The sequence below is a fragment of the Trichosurus vulpecula genome, chromosome 6, assembly GCF_011100635.1.
Source record: "Trichosurus vulpecula isolate mTriVul1 chromosome 6, mTriVul1.pri, whole genome shotgun sequence".
NCBI lineage: Eukaryota > Metazoa > Chordata > Mammalia > Diprotodontia > Phalangeridae > Trichosurus > Trichosurus vulpecula.
In genome coordinates, this window is record NC_050578.1 from 212,240,003 (window position 1) to 212,264,091 (window position 24,089).

Sequence of the window (24,089 nt, forward strand, 5' to 3'; positions counted from 1 at the left end):
TTGTTTTATGGAATTATTTAAAGGTGCTTGGAGGGATCTTGGGGAGAGCTCAGGCGAGTCTCTGCCTTTTCTCCGCCATCTTGGCTCCACCTCCCATAAAGCTTATATTTCAAGGAGACTTCTGACATTGAACTCCTTGCCTTTATGGAAATACCTACAGCTTCACCATAAACGCCTTCTTTATAGGGTGTGCTTGGCTTGTGTAATGGGAAACATATTCGAACCTCCTTAGGAAGAGACAGATGTCAATTCCAATGATAGAACATGACTGAAACAGTAATAGAGGCTCTCTGTTTGTGAACCCAATGGCTCTTCATCTTCTTATCTGAAGAATGGGTATGAGAATAGGGGTGCAGCCAGAATTAACTTCAATGTACTATGGTTTTCATATTGGATTACAGCTTAGAAGGGCTTGGGCCAAGAGAAATAGAAAACTGAATAATGATCTTGTCCTGACAAGGCTGGTTGTTTGCTGTGTGCAAATATCTTCCTTTCCCTGGGCTTCAGTTTTCAGGCCTGCAAAATGGAAGAGTTTGGCTAGATAGAAGCATTGTGGGACTTTGGAAAGAATGCTATCTTTAGAGTCAGAGAAGCAGGTTTTGAATCCTTGCCAACTATGTGACCTTGGGCAAATCACTTTACCACCCCAGACCAGTTTCCTCATCTGTAAAATGAAGGGGTTGGACTAAATATTCTTTGGGGTCCTTTTCATCTCTAGCTCTATGATCATTTGGCTCTTACATTTGATATTCTAATGTCTTTCCTTAGTCTGGGCAGTCTATGTTTCAAGGTTCCTCTTGGATCCAATATTCTATGCTCTAGGGTCACTTTCAGCTCTTAGATTTTATGTTCTCTGATTTTGTTAATCAAAGGACCTAAAATGCAGTCATTCTACTCCATTGGGTCTCCTAGAAGTCCTTGGTTAAAAAACAACAAAAACCCAAATATAATTGTTACCTGTTAGGGGAAATTATAGCCATTTACATCTTATTATGAATTAGAGGGTCAGATGAATTAGCTGTCTGTTGGACAGCTCACAGCCCAACCTGAAGCAACTAGCTAGTCATTAGATCATTAAGTGTTGCTACAGCCCAGGAGCTGAATGAGGTTCAAAGCCTTAGTCCTTGCCTTCAGGAAATTCCCAATCTGGCTGGAGAGACAAGACACACACATGGTAAAGAGAAAGAAGAAGATAAGTATGTAATCCTTATTAGCATATATCAATATTTATATTTCAACACTGTCAACAATCTGTGATGTCTCTGTGGATGCTTGCCACAGAGCACTCCACCCCATCTTCATGCCTTAGAAAAGGTATTGTCCAGCTTTGAAGAGCCGGCCAAAGACTTCTCTCTGATGCTATTAACTAGCTTTCCAGAGCTGAAGGATTGTTCTTGGTGCCATATTGAAACAGCAAATGAGGACTTTATGGAGAAGATTATGTGGTCTGGGATCCTGGATAATGGAAAGATCAGGAGGAAACTGGACTGGAGAAGGGAAGTCATCTGTTATTATTATTAGAGAGCCAGAGTCCTACTGTCACTTGAAAAAATGTCTTGACAAGATAGAGTTGAGGACCCAAACCAATAAGATGAAATTTAAAAGGGATTAATGTAAAATCTGACACCTGGGTTCAAGAAATCAACTTTACACGTTCAAGGCGGGGGTGGGGGTGAGGGTGGACTGTTCATTTGAAAAAGGTAGTGATTCATTTGAAAAAGACCAAGGGGTTTTAGTGGACTGCAAGTTCAATGTGTCAACAGCCAAGAAAATGAAAGAGAATTTGGGTCTCAGCATAGGTCAGTTATACTATGGCTTGGTCAGCCCACATCTGGAGTATTGTGTTTGGTTTGGGGCACACTTTTTAGGAAGGATGTTACTCATCCAGAGAACTTCTTCAAAAAGAGCTACAATGAGAATGGCGAAGGGTCTCAGGTTCATGCCGTATGGAGATCAGCTGAAGGAGCTATGGTACAGAAGGAAAATATATTAATTGTAGTCAGAGGAACTGGGTTGGTAACTTTCCTACCTTGGACGAGTCATCCCAGCTCTTTAAAACTCAGTTTGTTAACCAGTAAAATGAGGGATTGGGTGACCTATGGGTTCCCTTCCAACTTCAGCTTTATGTATTGTGAACTGTGGATGTTTAGCCTGGAAAAGAGAAGCTTTGGGGCACATGTTAGGTGTCTTCAGAGATTTGAAGGCTTCTCTTATGGAAGAATAATTCCACTTATTCTGCTTGGTCCCAGAAGTCAGAGGCAGGGGCAATGGGTGGAAGATCTCTGAGTTAGATTGAAACTTGACCCATTCATCCCTTGTTAAAAAGGGGTTACTTGTTCAGGTCTGAGTTGTACCAGATGGACTAAGGCTTCTCCTAACTCTGAGACTCTGGGATTCTGTTTCCCCTACTAGACAATGGGTTTCCAAGTTCTGCTCCTATTCTCCCTCCCCTCCCCCTACCACAAATTCTCTGAAGTTAGGGTCCAAGTCTACTTGTCTCTTGCAGAGTATAAGCTCACCGAGGGCAGACTCAAGATATATTCTGCTATCTTTTGACAGTTTAGCTTGACATACAGAGAGGACTCAAGACACACCTGGTGTCTCCCCCATTAGAAGGTAAGCCCCCTGAGGGTAAGAAGGGTTTCATTTTTGTCATTGTCTCTCCAGTATTTAGCATAGGGCTTGGCACGTAGTAAGGGCTTTGTGAATGCTTGTTGAAGGATTGATTGATGAATGGATGAATTTATTACTCAGTCTCATACTGAAATCAGATGGAAAATCTGAGGATTGGAGACTCTCTAGCATTGGTGGGGGATGGCATATAAGAGGAAGGCATTGTCAGAGCAGGAAATCTACCTCAGCTGGGAAAGGGGGGGAGGGATATTCTAGTCCATCAAAGCCCCTATTCAACATACCCTGGGCTGGCCACACGCATCTCCTAGCACTTCTCTATGCCTTTTATTTGTGGGTCTACCCAGGCCAGAATGTCTGACAGTTTCTTCAGTCTGGCTCTTCCCTGGGGAAAGCTAGCACAGGCCCAAAGCCTTTTGGGTGATCGCTTCAGCAGACCCCCCCAGGACCCCACACTCTGTTCCTTCTAATCGAAACAATATCGCATTATGGCTCGAGCCTTCTTGGTTCTATCTGTTTTCTCTCAAAGAGTATTTGTTTTATATCTGACATGTTTATACATGGTAACTGTTTGTTAAAGAAATCTGTCAGCAGAGCTGGCTGGCCGGAAACTCTTGGCCCAAAGCCAGAAGGGCCTTCCTTGAAAATCCTTCTTCACTAGGGGACCTAGGGGTTGGGTGTCTACCCAGAAAAGGGGCAGTGTTAGCCCTCATGGGAAGGGCTTCATGGGAAAGGACCTGGTCTGTACCCACTGAAGACCTGTCTGGGAGCCGCCCAGGAGTGGTTACCCCCCAGCAAACATTTGGAGTGGGACTCACCCTTTGTCACTAGTCAGAGAACGACATTTATGGGCTGCTGCTGAATGGGACCAGAAGGACCTTTAATAAAATAGAAAATATGTACAGTTTTGATCATATCAGGGGGACATGTTCCTGAGAAAGAGACATCTTTGACAGCAGGAGCAGGGAGGAAGGGAAAGAAAATAGGCAGCCTCTCTTTCATGTGGCTTCAGGGGGCTGAGGCCACCTTTTACTCTCTGCCCAGGGAAGTCTTTCAAAGAAGGACACAGGACAGAACATCCACAGCAGCAGCTTACATTTCTCCAGGGCTTCACAGTTTGCAAATAGCTTATATTTTGTAGGTAATTCCTATTTCTGTGGCATTTTATGGGGTGTGGAATACTTTCCCGCTTTGGCTCCGTGGTGGGGAGAAAAAGGATGATTATTCGTCTCATTCTATAGAGCAGAAAAGTGACGTGCAAAATGAGGGATTCTAGGATCTCTAGGGGGCACAGTGAGTAAACAGAGTGCTAGATCTGGAGTGAGCAAGTCCTGAGTTCAAACTTTGCCTCAGATGCTTCCTGGCTGTATGACCCTGGGCAAGTCACTTCATCTTCTTCAGCTTCAGTTTTTTCACCTAAAAAATGGGGATAATAACATCAGCCTCCCAGGGTTGTTGTGAGGACTGAATTAAATAACATGTAAAATGCTTCGCAAACTCTAAAGTGTTATATAGATATTATCTGTCCTTAATACTATTATTAATTATTACAGGATCATAGATCTAGAGCTGGAGAGGACCTCTGAAGCCATCTACTCCAACTCTTTCATTTTACAATTAAGGAAACTGAGGCCAACGGAGGTGAACATGGAAATGGAGGTGAACATGGAAAGGAAGCATCAGAGGCAGGGATTCGGCTGGGGTCCAGAAGAGACTCTCGCTTCCAATGAGAAAGTAAGTGGCAGAGCTGAGCATTGTGGTTTAATGAAATCCCAAGTGCCATTCTGTTGTATCTTCCTCTATTAGAATGTAAGCTTCCTGAGAGGAGGGACCATCTTATTTTCCTGAATTTGTATCCTTGGTGCTTAGCACAGTGCCTGGCATATAGTAAATCTTTAATAAATGATCTGTCTGTCTATCTAGTAATCAATCTATCTATCCATCCATCTATCTACCCATCTTCTCATCTCTCTTTTTTCTCTCTCTCTTCATCCACTCACCCACCCATCATCCATTCATCCATTCATCCATCTGTCCATCTATCTATCTATCTACCTATCCATCTAATCTATCTATCTTTCGCTATCTCTATCTCAGTGCCTGAAAAATGGTAGACATTTGATAAATGTTGCAGAATGAATGAATAAAACAAACTCTGATTTGGAATCCAAATGACTGGGCTTGAACCCTTGCTTTGCTGCTTACTACCTCTCTGGATCTGTCTCTTCTTCCATACAACAACTATCTAGTCATTGACAGAGATTGGACTAAATAGATGGCCTGTGAGTTTCCTTCTGGCTTTAAGTCTATGCTCTATGAACCCAGATCTCTAGACTCCCAGTCCAGACCTCTTTTCACTATAGCACCTTGCTTCCCAGGAAGTATTGTTGTCGTTGTTCTTTTATTTATATCATCTTCAGAAACATGTGCACCCAGACACAGCAAAGAAAGAAGATATCACCATGGTGGATAGATCCAAGTAGAGAAATTTGTGTATTTATTGCTTTTGGGAAGGACCTCATGGTCCAAGCTAGAGTTGAAAGAGACCTTTGGGATCATGAGGGTAGGGACATCCTGTGTCTTCTCCCTCTGTATTTCTTCCATCACCTAGAACAATTTTCTGTACTGAGTAGAAGCTTAATAAATATTGGTTGAGCAGATGAGGAAACTGAAGCCCAGAGAGGGGAAGGGACCTGTCCAAGGCAATGTAGCCATTGAGTAGCAGGGCTGGGTTGAATAGTACCCAAATCTCCTGCTTCTCAAACCCTATGCCTCTCAGCCTTGTAGAAACATTTCCACAGGAATATCAGCATGCTTTGGTATAGTGGAAGGAATGCTGGCCCTGGAATCAGGAGACTGGGGGTCCCAGCCTCACGTTCATCACTTAATACTTCTGTGATGCTGAGCATTGCTGAGAGGGCAATGGGGAGGAATACAGTGGATATGAGCAGGGCTGTAATACATCCCCAGTGAGGAACTTCAAACAACTGGAATAAAGGACATTATTAAAGAAAGGTACGATGGAGAAAAGGAAGATAGGCTATCACATGGGAAAGCAAGAGATAAACAATGATGGATGGTCTGGTCGTTCTCCACTGGTGTTCTTTGAAATGTCAAGAGAAATCACAGAATGTTCCCAGCATGATGAGGACTTTGAGAGAAGGCAGGGAAGAGAGCAGGCACAATTTTTTGAAAGACCAAAATATATATTAAAAATTGACAATTTTAATGTTCAAAACTTCATTCTAAGGAAAGTTTTTAAACATATTTTAAAATAAAAACAATTATTAGGACCTAGTTTTGCCAGATTATGTGCTAATAAATCTAACAATCTAAGTGAAATGGGATGAATGTTTACAAAAATATAAATTGCCCAGATTAACAGAAGAGAAAATGGGATATTTAAATAGCAGTATCTTAGAAAAAGAAATTGAACATGCCATTAAAACGAACTCCCTAAGAAAAAATATTCCCAGGACCAAATGTATTCATGAGTGAATTCTACCAAACGTTTATAGAACAATTAATTACAATACTATATAAATTATTTAGAAAAATAGGCAAAGAAGGCATTCTACCCAATTCCTTTTATTACACAAATCTGGTGCTAATACCTAAACTGGCAAGAGCTAAAACAGAGAAAGATAACTACAAACCAATTTCACTAATGAATACTGATGCAAAATTTTTAAATAAAATGCTAGCAAAGAGATAACAACAATATATCACAAAGATCATACACGATGACCAGGTAGGATTTATACTAGGAATGCATGGCTGGTTCAGTATTAAGAAAACTATCAGTATAATTGACCATATCAATAACAAAACCAACAGAAATCATATGATTACCTCAATAGATGCAGAAAACTGCTTCTGACAAAATACAACACTCATTCCTGTTAAAAATAGCAGGAAGCATAGGAATAAATGGAGCTTTCCTTAAAATGATAAATAATGTCTACCGAAAACCATCAGCCATCATTATCTGTAAACAGGTTAAACTAGAAGCTTTCCTACTAAGATTGGGGTGAAGCAAGGATGCTCATTATCATTACCATTATTCAATATTGTATTAGAAATGCTAGCTATACAGAAAACAATTTTTACAGCCAGTGTCTCTGATAAAGGCCTCATTTCTAAGATATATAGAGAATTGAATCAAATTTATAAGAATACAAGTCATTCCCCAATTAATAAATGGTCAAAGGATATGAACAGGCAGTTTTCAGATGAAGAAATTAAAGCTGTCTACAGTCATATGAGAAAATGCTCTAAATCACTATTGATTAGAGAAATGCAAATCAAAACAACTCTGAGGTACCACACTACACCTATCAGATTGGCTAACCTGATGAAACAGGAAAATGATAAATGTTGGAGAAGATGTGGGAAAATTGCTACACTAATGCATTGTTGGTAGAGTTGTGAACTGATCCAATCATTTGGAGAGCAATTTGGAACTAGGCCCAAAGGCCTATAAAACTGAGCATATCCTTTGACCCAGCAATAGCCTTTCTAGGTCTGTATCCCAAAGAGATCATAAAAATAGGAAAACAACCCACAAGTACAAAAATATTTATAGTAGTTCTTTTTGTGGTGGCTCAGAATTGTAAATTGAAGAGATGCCCATCAATTGGGGAATAGTTGAACAAGTTGTGGTATATGAATGTAATGTAATATTATTATGCTATAAGAAGTGATGAGCAGGTGGACTTCAGAAAAACCTGAAAAGACTTATATGAAGTGATGTTGAGAGAAGTGAGTAGAACCAGGAGAACATTGTACATAGTAGTAGACACATTGTGCACATTTATAGGTGTGATGACTTTGATAGACTCAGCTCTTCTCAGCAATGCAAAGATCTAAGACAACTCCAAAAGACGGAAAATGCTGTCCACATCCAGAGAAAGAACTATGGAGTCTGAATGCAGATGGAAGCATACTATTTGTTCTCTTTTTTTTGGTTGTTTTTTTTTTGTTTTGTTTCTTCTTTCTCATGGTTCCTCCCATTGGTTCTAATTCTTCTTTATAACATGACTAATGTGAAAATAAATAAAAAGAAATGCTAGCTATAGCAATAAGAGAAGAAAAAGAAATTGAAGGAATTATAATAGGCAATGAGGAAAGAAAATTACAACTCTTTGCAGATGATATGATGGCTATACTTAGAGAATCCTAGAGAACAAATAAAAAACTAGTTGAAATAATGAACATCTTGAGCAAAGTTGCAGGATATTACAATAAGCCCACCTATATCAACAGCATTTCTATATGTCACCAACAAATTTCAGCAGCAAGGGATAGAAAGAGAAATTCCATTTAAAATAATGGTAGACAATGTACAGTGCTTAGGAATCTACCTGCAAAAGCAAATCCAGGAACCATATGAACACAATTGCAGAACACTTTTCACACAAAGTCAGATCTAAAAAATTGGAGAAATATTCTTTGCTTATGGGCAGGCCGAGCCAATATAATAAAAATGCCAATTCTACCTAAATTAACTTATTTATTCAGTGCCATGCCAATTAAACTACCAAAAATTATTTTATAGAGCTGGAAAAAATTACAACAAAACTGATCTGAAAGAACAAAAGTTAAAGAATATCAAGAGAATCAATTTTTTAAAATGTGAAGGAAGGGGGCTTAGGTGTACCAGATCTCAAATTGCATAACAAAGTGACAATCATCAAACAATCTGGTACAAGCTAAGAAATAGAGTGGGGTGGATCGATGAGACAAATTAGATTAAAAATGCAGTACACAATAGTAAATGACCATAGTAATCTAGTGTTTGATAAACCCAAAGATCTAAGCTTTTGGGACAAGAACTCACTATTTGACAAAAACTACTAGGAAAACTGGAAAGAAGTTTGGCAGAAACTAGGTACAGATTAACATCTCACACCATATACCAAGATAAGGTCAAAATGGGAACATGAATTAGACATAAAAAGTGATACCATAAGCAAATTAGGGGAATAGTTTACCTGTCAGATCTATGAATAAGGGAAGAATTTATGACCAAATAAGACATAGAGAATATTATGGGATATAAAAGGGATCATTTTGATTACATTAAATTAAAAAGGTTTTGCAGGGGGTGAAGTCAAGATGGTGCTGTGAAAGGAAGGAACTACCGGAGCTCTTTCACAAACTCTGTCAGATATGTTTAAAAAAGTGTGTCAGAGCAGATTTGAGAGAGTTAGAAGCCACTAATGGACTGAGAAGGGTAGAAGCCCTGGGCATGCGGAATGGCACCAGACCAAACCAACTGGGAACAGCAGAGGAATCCAGCTCCTGGGTCTGGGAGAGCTCTGGGTGAGCTAAATGCTGGAGCAGGAATAGGCCCAGAGTGGAAGCACTGGCTATGGCCACAATTGACCCCCCAGGCCTCTCAGCCCAGGATGGGAGTCTGTCAGAGCGCAGAGCCTATGGCCGCTGGAACAACTAGCCTGGAGGCCTCCAACTACAGGCAAGCTCAAGGGCACCAGACCAAACCAGCCGTGAACAGCAGAGAAATCCAGCCAACACGCTGGTCTGGAAGGTCACTGGGTGAGTGAAATGCCAGAGCAGGAACAGGCCCAGGGCAGAAGTACCAGCTACGGCTGAGATTGAGCCCCAGGCCTCTCAGCCCAGGATGGGAATCTGTTGGAGCACAGAGCCTGCAGCCGCAGGAGCAGCTAGCCTGGAGGCCTCCAACCCATGGTCTAAAGGTTTGAAACTCACCCTCTTGAACTTCTGGGAGCCATGATGTGTAGGTAAAATGGCTTCTATCCCTCCCTCGAATAAACCCAGAGAATAATACCTCAGGAGAAACAGAAGAACCAGAAGGGGGGCTTCAGTAATGAGAGAAGTGGGGGAGAGGGCCCTTCCTGTGGTGGTAGAAGGAGACTAGTGCAGGAAGAGAGGTGTCCCCAGAAGCCCTCACCTCAGCAGAACAACAGAGTAACTGAGCCCCAGGGGGTGGAGCTAACAAATGTCAACGCCAGGAACCCAGACTGGGCTTTGCACAGCCAGGGGAAGTGGCAGTCACCAGCACAGACAAGAGCTGAGACCACCCACTCTGTAAAACAGTCCTGGGGAAGAGGAGACCCCCCAGCAGCCAGATCAGCCCTCTTGCATACCTCATGAAACCAGAGGCCATAGAACATAAAGCCAGTGAGCAGACCCACAGATTCCAACACAAGAAACTTGGGACAGAGCCCCCTGAGCCTCAGAAACGGAGATCCACTTTAGAAGCCAGAAAGAAAAAAAACACCATGAAAAAACACACTAAGAAGCCAAAGATGATCGATTTGTATTGTGGAGACAGGGAAGACGAGAGGGGGAAGGTTAGAAGAGAGGGAAGAAGTAGCAAGGGGAAAATGGTAAGATAAGGGAGGGGAATCAAGAGGGAGGGTAAACTGAGGAAGGTGGCAGTCAAAAGTCAACTCTGTTGAGGAGTGGAAGGGGAAATGGAGAAACAAAAGCATAAAGATGGGGGAAATACAATGGAGAAAAAGACACAGATGGTAATCATAACTGTGAATGTGAGTGGAATGAACTCTCCCATAAAACGGAAGTGGATAGCAAAATGGATTAAAAACCATAATCCTACAATATGCTGTTTACAAGAAACACATTTGAAACAAGGGGATACACACAGGGTAAAGGTAAAAGGCCAGAGTAGAATATATTGTGCTTCAGCTAAAGTAGAAAAAGCAGGGGTAGTAATCCTAATCTCAAAGCAAAAGTAAAGATAGAGCTAATTAAAAGAGATAAGGAAGGACACTACATCCTGCTACAAGGCACCACAAACAATGAAGCAGTATCATTATTTAACATATATGCACCAAGCAGGCAAATTCTTAGGGAGAAGTTAAGGGAGTTACAGGAAGAAACAGACAGCAAAACCATACTAGAGGGGGACCTCAACCTGCCCCTCTCTAAACTTGATAAATCTAACCTCAAAATAAACAAGAAAGAAGTTAAGGAGGTGAATAGAATTTTAGAAAAGGCAGGTATGATAGACCTCTGGAGAAAACTGAATGGGGATAAAAGGGAATATATTTTTTTTCTCAGCAGTACATGGCACATACTCAAAAGCTGACCACGTACTAGGGCATAAAAACCTCACAGTCCAGTGCAGAAAGGCAGAAGTAGTCAAAGCATCCTTTTCAGATCACATTGCAATAAAAATTATTTGTAATAAAGGACCATGGAAAAGTAAGCTAAAAATTAATTGGAAACTAAATAATCTAATTCTAAAGAATGAGTAGGCCAAAGAACAAATCAGAGAAACAATTAATAACTTCATTCAAGAGAATGACAACAATGAGACAACATACCAAAACTTATGGGATGCAGCAAAAGCAGTTCTTAGGGGAAGATTTATATCTCCAAATGCTTACATGAATAAACTAGAGAAAAAGGAGGTCAATGTATTGGGCATGCAACTGAAAAAGCTGGGAAAAGAACAAAATGAAAATCCCCAATTAAATAACAAATTAGGAATTCTGAAAATCAAAGGAGAGATTAATAAAATTGAAATCAAGAAAACCATTAAATTAATAAATAAAACCAAGAGCTGGTTTTATGAAAAAAAAAACAATAAAATTGATAAACCTTCAGTCAATTTGATTAAAAAAAAAAGAAAGAAGAAAATCAAATCACCAGCATCAAAAATGAAAAGGGTGAATTCACTTCCAATGAAGAGGAAACTAAAACAATAAATAGGATCTATTTTGCCCAATTGTATGCCCATAAATCTGACAACCTTAGGGATATGGATGAATATCTGCAAAAATATAAATTGCCCAGGTTAACAGAAGAGGAAGTAAAATACCTTAATAACCCCATCTCAGAAAAAGAAATTGAGCAAACCATAGGAAAAAATCTCCAGGGTCATATGGTTTTACATGTGAATTTTACCAAATATTCAAAGAACAATTAATTCCTATACTTTATAGACTATTTGGGAAAATAGGTGAAGAAGGAGTCCTACCAAATTCTTTTTATGACACAAATATGGTACTAATACCTAAACCAGGAAGAGTCAAAACAGAGAAAGAAAATTATAGACCAATTTCCCTGATGAATATTGATTCAAAATTTTAAATAAAATATTAGCAAAAAAATTGCAGCAACTTATAATGAGAATAATACACTACGACCAGGTAGGATTTATTCCAGGAATGCAAGGCTGGTTCTATTAGGAAAACTATCAGCATAATTGATCATATCAACAACAAAACTAGCAGAAACCATATGACCATCTCAACAGATGCAGAAAAAGCCTTTTTTTTGCAGGATAAATAGGAAATAATTTTTTTTATTTTACATTTATTTATTTAACATATTTAGTTTTCAGCATTGATTTTCACAAGAGTTTGAATTACAAATTTTCTCCCCATTTCTATCCTCCCCCCCACTCCAAGATGGCGTATATTCTGGTTGCCCTGTTCCCCAGTCGGCCCTCCCTTCTGTCACCCCACTCCCCTCCCATCCCCTTTTCCCTTCCTTTCTTGTAGGGCAAGATAAATTTCTATGCCCCATTGCCTGTGTATCTTATTTTCTAGTTGCATGCAAAAACTTTTTTTTTGTTTTTGAACATCTGTTTTTAAAACTTTGAGTTCCAAATTCTCTCCCCTCTTCCCTTCCCACCCCCCCCCCAAGAAGTCAAGCAATTCAACATAGGCCACATTGTATCATTATGTATAACCCTTTCACAATACTCATGTTGTGAAAGACTAACTATATTTTGCTCCTTCCCAACCAATTGCCCTTTATTGAATTTTCTCCCTTGACCCTGTCCCTTTTCCAAAGTGTTTGTTTTTGATTACCTCCACACCCATCTGCTCTCCCCTCCATCATCTCCCCCTTTTTTATCTTCTTCCCTCTTCTTTTCTGTGGGGTAAGATACCCAATTGAGTATGTATGGTATTCCCTCCTCAGGCCAAATTTGATGAGAGCAAGATTCACTCATTCCCCCCTCACCTGCCCTCTCCCCTCCTCCCACAGAACTGCTTCCTCTTGCCACCTTTATGCGAGATAATCCACCCCATTCTCTCTCTCCCTATCTCCCTCTCTCAATATATTTCTCTCTCATCCCTTAATTTGATTTTATTTCTTTTAGATATCTTCCCTTCATCTTCAACTCACCCTGTGTCCGCTCTCTCTCTCTCTCTTTATATATATATATATATATATATATATATATATATATATATATATATATATATACATATATATATACATACACATACAAATATACATACATACACATTTGCTTATAAATATATATATATACACATAAACATATATATATATATATATATATATATATATATATATATATATATATATATATACACATATTCCCTTCAGCTACCCTAATACTGAGGTCTCATGAATCATACACCTCATCTTTCCATGTAGGAATGTAAACAAAATAGTTCAACTTCAGTAAGTCCCTTGCAATTTCTTTTTCTTGCTCTTTTTCTTGATTACCTTTTCATGCTTCTCTTGATTCTTGTGTTTGAAAGTCAAATTTTCTATTCAGCTCTGGTATTTTCACTGAGAAAGCTTGAAAGTCCTCTATTTTATTGAAAATCCATATTTTGCCTTGGAGCATGATACTCAGTTTTGCTGGTAGGTGATTCTAGGTTTTAATCCTAGCTCCATTGACCTCCGGAATATCGTATTCCAAGCCCTTCAATCTCTTAATGTAGAAGCTGCCAGACCTTGAGTTATTCTGATTGTGTTTCCACAATACTCAAATTGTTTCTTTCTGGCTGCTTGCAGTATTTTCTCCTTGATCTGGGAGCTCTGGAATTTCGCGACAAATATTCCTAGGAGATTTCTTTTTGGGATCTATTTGAGGAGGCGATTGATGGATTCTTTCAATTTCTATTTTGCCCTGTGGCTCTAGAATATCAGGGCAGTTCTCCTTAATAATTTCTTGAAAGATGATATCTAGGCTCTTTTTTTGATCATGGCTTTCAGGTAGTCCAATAATTTTTAAATTATCTCTCCTGGATCTATTTTCCAGGTCAGTGGTTTTTCCAAGGAGATATTTCACATTGTCTTCCATTTTTTCATTCCTTTGGTTCTGTTTTATAATATCTTGGTTTCTCATAAAGTCACTAGCTTCCACTTGCTCCAATCTAATTTTTAAGGTAGGATTTTCTTCAGTGGTGCGTTGGACCTCCTTTTCCATTTGGCTAATTCTGCCTTTCAAGACATTCTTCTCCTCATTGGCTTTTTGGAGCTCTTTTCCCATTTGAGTTAGTTTGTTTTTTAAGGTGTTGTTTTCTTCGTTGTATTTTTCAGTATTTTTTTGGGTCTCCTTTAGCAAGTCATTGACTTGTTTTTCATGGTTTTCTCGCATCCTTCTCATTTCTCTTCCCAATTTTTCCTCTACTTCTCTAACTTGCTTTTCCAAGTCCTTTTTGAGCTCTTCTATGGCCTGGGACCAGTTCATGTTTTTCTTGGAGGCTTTTGGTGTAGGCTCTTGCACTTTGTTGACTTCTTTAGGCTGTATGTTTTGGTCTTCTTTGTCATCAAAGAAAGAATCCAAAGTCCGAGACTGAATCTGGGTGTGTTTTCACTGCCTGGCCATATTCCCAACCAACTAACTTGACCCTTGAGTTTTTCAGTGGGGTATGACTGCTTGTAGACTAAAGAGTTCTATGTTCCACGTTTGGGGGGGATGCACCAGCTCTGCCACACCAGCACTGCTCCTTCCCCAAGAACCCCCAACCTGGACTGGGCTTAGATCTTCAGCAGGCTGTGTGCACTCCTGCTCTGATCCGCCACTTAATTCCTCCCACCAGGTGGGCCTGGGGCCGGAAGCAACTGCAGCTGTAGCTGCCCCACCTCCACTGCCCCGGGGGCGGTGGCTGAACCTCGAACTCCTTCCACTCCCGCAGCTTTTCCCACTAACCTTCTCCACTGTCTTTGGTATTTGTGGGTTGAGAAGTCTGGTAACTGCCGCAGCTCACTGATTCAGGGTGCTAGGGCCCGCTCTGCCCGGCTCCTGGTCTGGTTGGTCCGTGTCGCTCACGCTGGGCTCTGCTCCACTCTGCTCCCAGCTCCCAGCTCCCAGCTCCGTGTGGGATAGACCTCACCCAGAGACCATCCAGGCTGTCCTGGTCTGGAGCCCTGCTTCCCTCTGCTGTTTTGTGGGTTCTGCAGTTCTAGAATTGGTTCAGAGCCATTTTTTATAGGTTTTTGGAGGGACTCGGCAGGGAGCTCACGCTAGTCCCTGCTTTCCAGCCGCCACCCAGAAAAAGCCTTTGACAAAATACAACACCCATTCCTATTAAAAACACTAGAAAGCATAGGAATAAATGGAGCCTGCCTTAAAATTATAAATAGCATCTACCTAAAACCATCAACAAGCATTATTTGTAATGGGGATAAGCTAGATGCATTCACAATAAGATCAAGAGTGAAACAAGGATGTCCATTATCACCCCTACTATTCAATTTGGTACTAGAAATGTTAGCTTTAGCAATAAGAGAAGAAAAAGAAATTGAAGGAATTAGAACAGGCAAAGAAGAAACTAAATTATCACTTTTTGCTGATGATATGATGATTTACTTAGAGAATCCTAGAGAATCAAGTAAAAAAATACTTGAAATAATAAACAACTTTAGCAAAGTTGCAGGATATAAAATAAACCCACATAAATCCTCGGCATTCCTATACATTACTAACAAAGCTCAACAGCAAGAGATAGAAAGAGAAATTCCATTTAAAGTTACTGTAGACAGTATAAAATATTTGGGAGTCTATCTGCCAAGACAAACCCAGGGCCTACATGAACATAATTATGAAACACTTTTCACACAAGTAAAGTCAGATCTAAACAAATGGAAAAATATCAGTTGCTCATGGTTAGGCCCAGCTAATATAATAAAAATGACAATTTTACCTGAATTAATTTATTTATTCAGCACCATACCCATCAAAGTACCAAAAAATTATTTTACAGAACTGGACAAAATAATAACAAAATTAATCTAGAAGAACAAGAGGTCTAGAATATCTAGGGAATTAATGAAAAGAAATGCTAGGGAAGGTGGCTTAGCCATACCAGATATTAAACTGTACTATAAAGCAGCAGTCATCAAAACTACCCAGTACTGACTAAGAAACAGTCTTGGATCAGTGGAATAGGACAGGTACACAAGACGCAGAAGTCAATGACTATAGCAATCTACTCTTTGATTAACCCAAAGAATCCATCTTCTGGGCTAAGAATTCACCATTTCACAAAAACTGCTCAGAAAACTGGGAAATGGTAGGGCAGAAACTGGGCATGGACCAATATCTTACACTATATACTAAAATAAAGTCAAAATAGGTACATGATTTAGGAATAAAGGCTGATTCTATAGGGAGTGCAAGGAATAGTTTACCTATCAGATTTATGGAAAAGCAAAGAATTCATGACACAACAAGAGATACAGAGCATTACAAAATTCAAAATGGATAATTTTTATTATGTTAAATTGAAAAGTTTTTGTGTAAAAAAAGCCAATGCACCAAAGATTAGGAGGGAAGCAGAATATTGGAAAATCTTTACAACTAGTGTCTCTGATAAAGGCCTCATCTCTAAAACATACAGGGAACTGAGCCATATTTATAGGAATACAAGTCATTCCCCAATTAAGAAATGGCTGAAGGATATGAACAGGCAGTTTTCAGAGGAAGAAATTAAAGATATCTATAGGCATATGAAAAAATCCTCGAAATCACTACTGATTAGAGAAATGCAAATCAAAACAACTCTTAGGTACCACATCTCTCCTGTCAAATTGGTTAAAATGACAAAGCAGTAAAATAATAAATGCTGGAGAGGATGTGGGAAAATTGGAACACTGTTACACTGCTGGTGGAGTTGTGAACTGATCCAGCCATTCTGGAGAGCAATTTGGAACTGTGTCCAAAGGGCTATAAAAATGTTCATACTTTTTGGCCCAGCAATACCACTTCTAGGGTTGTAACCCAAAGAGATCACACAAGTGGGAAAAGGACCCATATGTACAGAGATATTTATTGCAGCTCTTTTTGTAGTAGCAAAGAATTGGAAATCAAGGGGATGCCCACTAATTGGGGAATGGCTGAATAAGTTGTGGCATATGAATGTAATCGAATACTATTGTGCTATAAGGAATGGGGAAGATATAGACTTCATAATTACCTGGAAAAACCTACATGATATAATGCTGAGTGAGGGGAGCAGAAGTAGGAGAGCATTATATACAACCACAGATATATGGATTCTCTGATGACTAACCTTGATAGACTTAACTCTCCTCAGCAATACAAGGTTCAAAGACAACTCCAAAGGACCCATGAGGGAGAGAGATATCTACATTCAGAGAAAGAACTATGAAGTATGAATGCAGATTGAGACAAACTGTTTGCTCTCCTTTTTTTTTCTCTATCTCTGTCTTGTTTTTGTTTTTGTTTTTTTGGTTTTGTTCCTTCTTTCTCATAATTCGTTCCATTGGTGATAATTCTTCTTTACAACTAGACTACTGTGTAAATAAGTTCAATGTGAAGTTATATGTAGAAGATATATCGGATTCCATGCTGTCTTGGGGAGGGAGAAGGGAGGGAGGGAAGAAAGTCTGGAACTCAGGATCATGCAGAACTGAGTGTTGTAAACTAAAAATAAAAAATCTTAATAAAAAAACCAATTGAAAAAAGAAAAGAAAGGTTTTGCACAAACAAGACCAATGTATCCAGGATTAGAAGAAAAGCAGAAAACTAAGGGAAGATTTTTTACAAGTTTATCTGATAAAGGCTTAATTTCTCAAATATATATAGAACTAAGTCAAATTTGTAAGAATACAAGCCATTCCCCAATTGATAAATGGTCAAAGTATGAACAGTTTTCAGAAGAAGAAATCAAAGGCATCTAAATGTTATAAATTGTTATTATTAAAATTAAATTAAAACAACTCTGGATTATCACCTCTCACCTATTAGATTGGCTAATATGACAGAAAAAGAAAATGATAAATGTTGGAGGAGATGTGGGGAATTGGGACACTAATGTACTCTTGGTGGAGTAGTGAACTGAGCCAACCGTTCTGGAGAGCAATTTGCAACTATACCCAAAAGGCCATAAAACTGTACATACCCTTCAACCCAGCAATACAACTGCTAGGTCTGTATCCCAAAGAGAGTTAAAAAAAGAAAAAAAAAAGAAAAGGACGCAAATGCACAAAAAAATTTGTAGCAGTTCTTTTTGTGGTGGCAAAGAATTTGAACTAGTGGGGATGTCTACCAATTAGGGAATGGCTGAACAATGGTTATGATGGAATATTGCTGTGCCCTAAGAAATGATAAGCAGGATGCTTTAAGAAAAACCTAAAAAGACTTACTTGAACTGATGCAAAGTGAAGAGCAAAAGCAGGGGAACATTGCAAACAGTAACAGCAACATTGTACAATAATCTACTGTGAATGACTTAGCTATTCTCAGCAATACAATGATCTAAGACAATTCTGAAGAACTCATGATGAAAAATACTGTCTACCTCCAGACAATGAACTTAGGGAGTCTGAATGCGGATCAAAGCATCCTTTTTTTTTTTAAACTTTATTTTTATCGTTTTTTTTTCTTTTTTGGTCTGTGCTTTCTTTTACAACATAACTAATATGGAAATGTGTTTTGCATGACTGCACATGTATAACTTACATCAAACTGCTTGCTTTCTCAAAGGCGGGGGATGGATGGAGGGAATTTGAAACTCAAAATTTTAAAAAATGAATGTTAAAAGTTTTTACATGTGCTTGGAAAGAATTAAAATATTTGGACACATTTTAAAACAATTTTAACATTTTTTTTTATCGCGTTCCAAATTCTTTCCTTTACTCCCTATCTTCCCCTGGTGAAAGTTTTTAGAAAACGTAACAAAAAGTTTAAATCTGGCGTCCTCGCCCCTCCCCTTGCCACGCTGCGACCGGAAGTGACGTGCTTCCACTGAGCTACACGTTTGGGGTTGCCTCATTTCTCTGGGCCTCGCCGCTGGCGCCGCGGCAGAAGCGGGCGCGCAGGCGCAGTTTGTGGCTTTACTTACGGCTAATGAAAGGGATTCTTGGAGAGTGAAAACTTTAGCTGAAATTCTTGAGGAGAAGAAGCAAAGGAAGAAGCAGGAAGAGATGGCAGAGGCCAAACCCCTTAAATATTCTGACTTCAGGATTCCCTTGGAGAGGGCAAGCTGAGAGATCCAGGCCGGGAGACAAGGATCAGGAATCCCCCCCCCCCCCCACGGGAGGGAAGATTCCAGGACAGATAGAGGGAAAGAAGATGCCTCCTGGGCTCCCGAAGTCCCCCAGTACTCGTCACGGAAGGAAAAGGCCCTTCACAGGAAAGAGGAGGAAAGGACAGAGATGCGTTGGGCATCGCAGTCATTCAGGGCAGTGATGGAGGCATGTCAGGGTGGAAGAGAAGGAGCAAAAGCCGGAACCCGGGAAGAGGCCTGAGCAGGACCAGGAGAAGGCCACCTTCTGGGAAAGGCAGAAAAGGAGGAACGTGGCTCCAGAACATTCCAGGAGGGAAAAGGATCATCTTAAACCGATGCAGCAAAAGAGAGAGTGGAAGGTGAGGGAGTGGGAGAGGCGCAAAGAGAGAGAGGCCAGAAGACAAGTTTCTATACTTCTGGGAATGGTGAGAGAAGCAAAAAGAAATCACCAGAGGCCAAGCCCATTATGCCAGCAGCCAGAGAGATTTGAGCAAGGCGATGGGGAAGCCAGTCAAAGAGGAGAAACTGGAAGCAAGGGAGCTCCTTTCTGATTTACAAGATATTAATGACAAGAAGAGGAAGACCAGCTCAGCTGAGTCCTCATCAGGAGAGTCAGGAACAGGCTCTGTGAGGGAAGAAAAGAGCAGCAATGAGGAATCAGAAGAGGGGGGGTCAGGAAGCAATTCGGAAGAAGTATCTGAGCAGGCTGTTGAAGGAGTGAGTGAAGAGGAAGAGCAAGAGGATGGATGGAAACTATGTCTTAGTTGTTACGGAGTCAAATATTGACCATGATTTGGGAGAGTATGAAGAAGGCGAAGAAGTGGGTCAGAGAGGACCACAGTCCAATGTCAGGATAGAAGGAGATTATGTTCCAGACTCTCCAGCCTTATCTCTCATGGAGCTGAAACAGGAGATTCCCAAATACCTCCATACCCTCCAGGGTTATTGGAGTGTGCAAGAATTCCAGTATCTGAACAGGATTGGAGAAGGCACATATGGTGTGGTCTACAGAGCAAAGGACAAAAAGACCAATGAAATTGTGGCTCTGAAACGGTTGAAAATGGAAAAGGAGAAATTACCTCCCTCAGGGAAATCAGTATTATCCAGAAAGTTCAAATTGTCACTCTCTGGGAGATCGTGGTGGGCAGCAGCATGGACAAAGTCTACATGGTAATGAATTACATGGAGCAAGACCTCAAGAGGCTCATGGAGACCATGAAGCAGTCCTTCATGCCAGGAGAAGTGAAGATACTGACAATTCAGCTCCTTCGGGGGTTGAAGCATTTTCATGACAACTGGATCCTTCACTGGGACCTCAAGACTTCCAACTTGCTCCTCAGTCACACAGGCGTTTTAAAAATTGGGGATTTTGGACTGGCCAGAGAATATGGCTCCCCAATAAAAGCTTACACGCCCATGGTGGTGACCCTTTGGTACCGGGTCTCAGAGTTGTTACTAGGAGCCAAGGAATATTCGGCTGAGATAGACATGTGGTCAGTGGGATGTGTATTTGGAGAGCTGTTAACTCAGAAGCCTCTATTTTCAGGGAAATCAGAGATTGACCAGATCAACAAAGTTTTTAAGGACCTGGGAACTCCAAGTGAGAAGATTTGGCCTGATTACAATGACCTTCCGCTAGTGAAGAAAATGACTTTTGTAGAATATTCCTATAATAACTTAAAGAAAAGATTTGGGGCCTTTCTTTCTGACCAGGGCATCAATCTGATGAACAAGTTCTTGACATACAATCCCAGCTGGAGGATCAACGCAGAAGAAAGTCTGATGCATGAATACTTCAGAGAAACCTGCCTTCCCATTGATCCTTCTGTATTTCCCACATGGCTGGTCAAGATAGAGCAGTAGAGGGTTAAGCATGGCACCAGCCCACGCCTTCCAAAAGGAGGACTTGATTACAGCCAGCTGTGGGACTATGACTTCAAAGATTCTGGCTGCCATGTCACCACCACCAATCACGGAACATCTTCGGCTGGCCCTGGGCTTCAGCCTCAAGTTTTAAGCTCCACACCAGGTCACAGAGCTAAGCAAAACTCTGATAGAGCTGCAGTTGTACCATGGCAGTGAGCACGTGTGAACACGCAGGGGTGGAGGGGTTGGAGGGCGTGCCTCCCCCCCCCCCCCCCATGGAAACACATGCAGCTTAGGAGGGCAGAGAGGAGGGGGACGTCCAGAAGAACTGGGAACTTGTGTGTTAACGCGATTATTACATGATTTGTTATTATTTAATCACGTGACTTAACCAACTGGAGTTTCTCTGTTGACCCTTTCCTTCTAGATCCCGTTGTGCTGGGGGTGGGGGTTGGGTGGTGGGGGTGGGAAGACCTTTGAGGTGAGCTGGGCTGGAGCCCGAGCCCCCGCCCGGCCGTCCCTGCGGTCACCCCTGAGTGCCGGCCGCTCCCTCCCGTGCGTGGAGAGGCTGCTTACAAAGGCCCGAGTGTTGCGAATCAAGTTCGTTTTGTCTTTACAGTAAAATTGAAGTCGAGGAAGGTTTTTTCCTCTTTCCTGGAGACACCGTGCCCCGTTTCCAGCCCCGCGGGGACGGCGCGCAATCCCCTGGCCCGTTTGTTGGGAAGCCAGAACAAAAGCGACTTTATTGTCCTTGGAGTCGAGTGTGATAGGCGTCGCGGTTCTGGGGGCAGCCAGCCCCCGGCGCAGGGAGCTTGGGCGTGGGCATGGATATTGGGTGGGGAGGGGTTGCAAAGTAACGGAGACTGCAGGGCCGGTGCCATCGCTTGCTGCCCGATGTTCTCGGGGCCTTTTCCCCACTGTTACACTTGAGTCCCCCCCCCCCCCCCCCCCCCCCCGCTCCAGGCCCGCATTCCTCAGCCCCAACCTCTCCTAGGCTCCCTGCCCCCACCCTGGATCCCTCCCCCTTCTCCCTCCTCCACCCCCAGCTCACACCTCCCCTGGGCCCCATCTTGCCAGGCAGGAAACTTCAGATAGGCTCACACTGACCAGCTCAGGGAAGAAATGAGATCTTCTCACTCTCCATTTGCTGTTTTAAAGAGGGCGATACTTCGTTCATTCAGTCTGTTCAGTCACTGATTCACTTAATCATTCCTCTAGAGCTGCAGGGAGAGGCAGCATGTGGTACAGAATAGTATGTGGTGCAAGAAGCTCGGTTCAAATACCCTGCCCCACTGTTGCTTGGGACCGGTATGATCCTGGATAAATAACTTAACATCTCTGGGCCTCAGTTTTCCCATCTGTAAAATGAGGGGCTTAGACTTGATGGCTCCAAATCTAGTATCTTACGATTAGATGAGTTTTATGGCTCCTACCAGCTCTAGATCCTATGAAAATTCTCTTTCCCAACAGAACGTAAAGGTCTTGGCTGGTAGGGACTGTTTCTGTGTTTGTATGCCCCAGTGCCTAGAGTGTGGCAGGTACTTAACAAATGATTGTGGGTTGATTGCTTTTTGTTTGACCTGTTTTTTTGTTTGTGATGTTACTAATATGAAGAACTCCCGGGGGGGAAACTCCCTTCACCAGTGCAGAGCATCAGCTTCTCCACAACTTACAGTTTTAGAGAATTTCCCGGGACACTGAGGTAAAGTGACTTCTCCAGAGTCACACAGACTGTGTATGTCAGGCAGGATAGGAACGCTTCCCAGCTCTGTGGCTGGTTTTCTCTACACAGTGACACTGCCCCTCTTGATTGATTTTTCAGATGCATTTAATGCAAATGCCTTCCTTCAGTGCATTTTCTCCAATCTATCCTGTCTGAGAGCAGGGACTGTGTTTTTACTTCCCCTCTCTTCTTCATTCCTCCCCACCTCCCACCCTAAATGAGGACTTTGGGGCTAGATAGCTCTAAAGTCACTTCCTGCTCTCCATTGCTCCCTGGCTCATGAAATGCATGTCTAATGGTCAGAGCTGTAGCTGTGATGGAGTGACTGGAGCTTTGATCCAGGGCTGTCATGGTTAGAACAGAAACAACAGCTCCATACCTGTACCAAATTTGCCAAAAATAATTAGTTAAAATAGGGAGCTACCCAAGTGAGCGATCCATCTTCTCCAAAGGATCTATATCTCCCCTTCCACCTACCTGACAACCGGATTTGTCTTAAAAAGTTGATTTGTGGGCCCGTTTCGTAGTGCTGGTCCTAGTCTTGTTTTTGGCTAGTTAGAGTTCTAATGATGGTAGAAACAGAGGCCTGTGCAGGTAGAAGTTTAGGAGGGGAGGGGAGGGGAGGTGATCCATGTGAATATCCAAATCACATTTCAGGTAAATTGAGGCCTGGCTGAAACACTAGGATTTGAGTCCTTGGTAAAGGAACTAGCAAGACGCATCCTATCGGAGGGCTGGACTAAGGATCACCTACCAACAGCTTGAGTTTTATCAGTTACTGACCTCTAGGGTCTTTATTTTCAGTTTGCCACTTCAGCTAATCTGGGCAGGACCATGAACAAACTCAGTCCTTGCTCGAAAGTTGTGTGTAAATTGTACACTTGGTAGGAGCATAGATGAGATGATAGGAAAGTGAGTCCATGGTGTGGGCTTCAGACTTGGGCTGAAATATCAGGGGAATTTTTTGAGTAGTCTGGTGTAGACAGTCAATTCAAGCCATTTTGGTTAGGTTAAATAAACCAACCTGTCCCTAGTCCTCCTAGGCGCCAGCCCTGCATTGGCTCTGCTGTGGGGGAGATGAGAGGAGACCCTGGCCTTCAGGTAGCTCAGAATCAGATGGGAGCTCATCATCTGGGGGAGACAGAGGAAGAGCAATCCCATATGGGGGGAATGAGTATTTCCATAGCACCTTGTCATAAAATAGAGAGAGACTATATGATAAAAGGAAGGGTTAAAGAGCTGGCCTTCAAACCGGGAAGAACTGGGTTCAAATCCTACTTCTCCAACATACTAGCCATGTGACCCTAGGCAAGTTGCTTAATCTTGAAGTGCTCCAGGCAAATCTAATACTTTAAATTGCAGAGAAATTATTGACCTGCACTGGTGGAAGGGGCGTTTCCTCTCCCATACTAATGAAGACACAGGTCCATCCAGCCCCATTCGTATCATTATCACTTTTGAGCTGTATAGCTTTTAGGGTCGTTTAGTAGTTTTCAAACTTTTTGGGTGTCAGGACCTCTCAACACTTTTTAAACTATATTGAGAACCATTTCCCCCCAAGAGCTTATACCTATTACATAATACCTATTGGTATTTACTCTATTAGAAATTAAAACATC

At 41.5% G+C, this 24,089-nt stretch overlaps 1 protein-coding gene across 1 annotated transcript in view; it reads left to right on the top strand.

Annotated features, from left to right (window-relative positions):
- Positions 1-9,041: 9,041 nt before the first annotated feature.
- The window catches only part of LOC118854897 (cyclin-dependent kinase 11B-like), a 106,942-nt gene continuing 91,894 nt past the window's right edge, over positions 9,042-24,089 (top strand). The window contains 10 exon segments of the mRNA XM_036765085.1: positions 9,042-9,189; positions 18,680-18,829; positions 18,832-18,893; positions 18,895-19,030; positions 19,062-19,383; positions 19,385-19,624; positions 19,626-19,954; positions 19,957-20,891; positions 21,175-21,347; positions 21,428-21,565. Coding sequence (XP_036620980.1) covers positions 9,042-9,189; positions 18,680-18,829; positions 18,832-18,893; positions 18,895-19,030; positions 19,062-19,383; positions 19,385-19,624; positions 19,626-19,954; positions 19,957-20,891; positions 21,175-21,347; positions 21,428-21,565 — 2,633 coding nt within the window.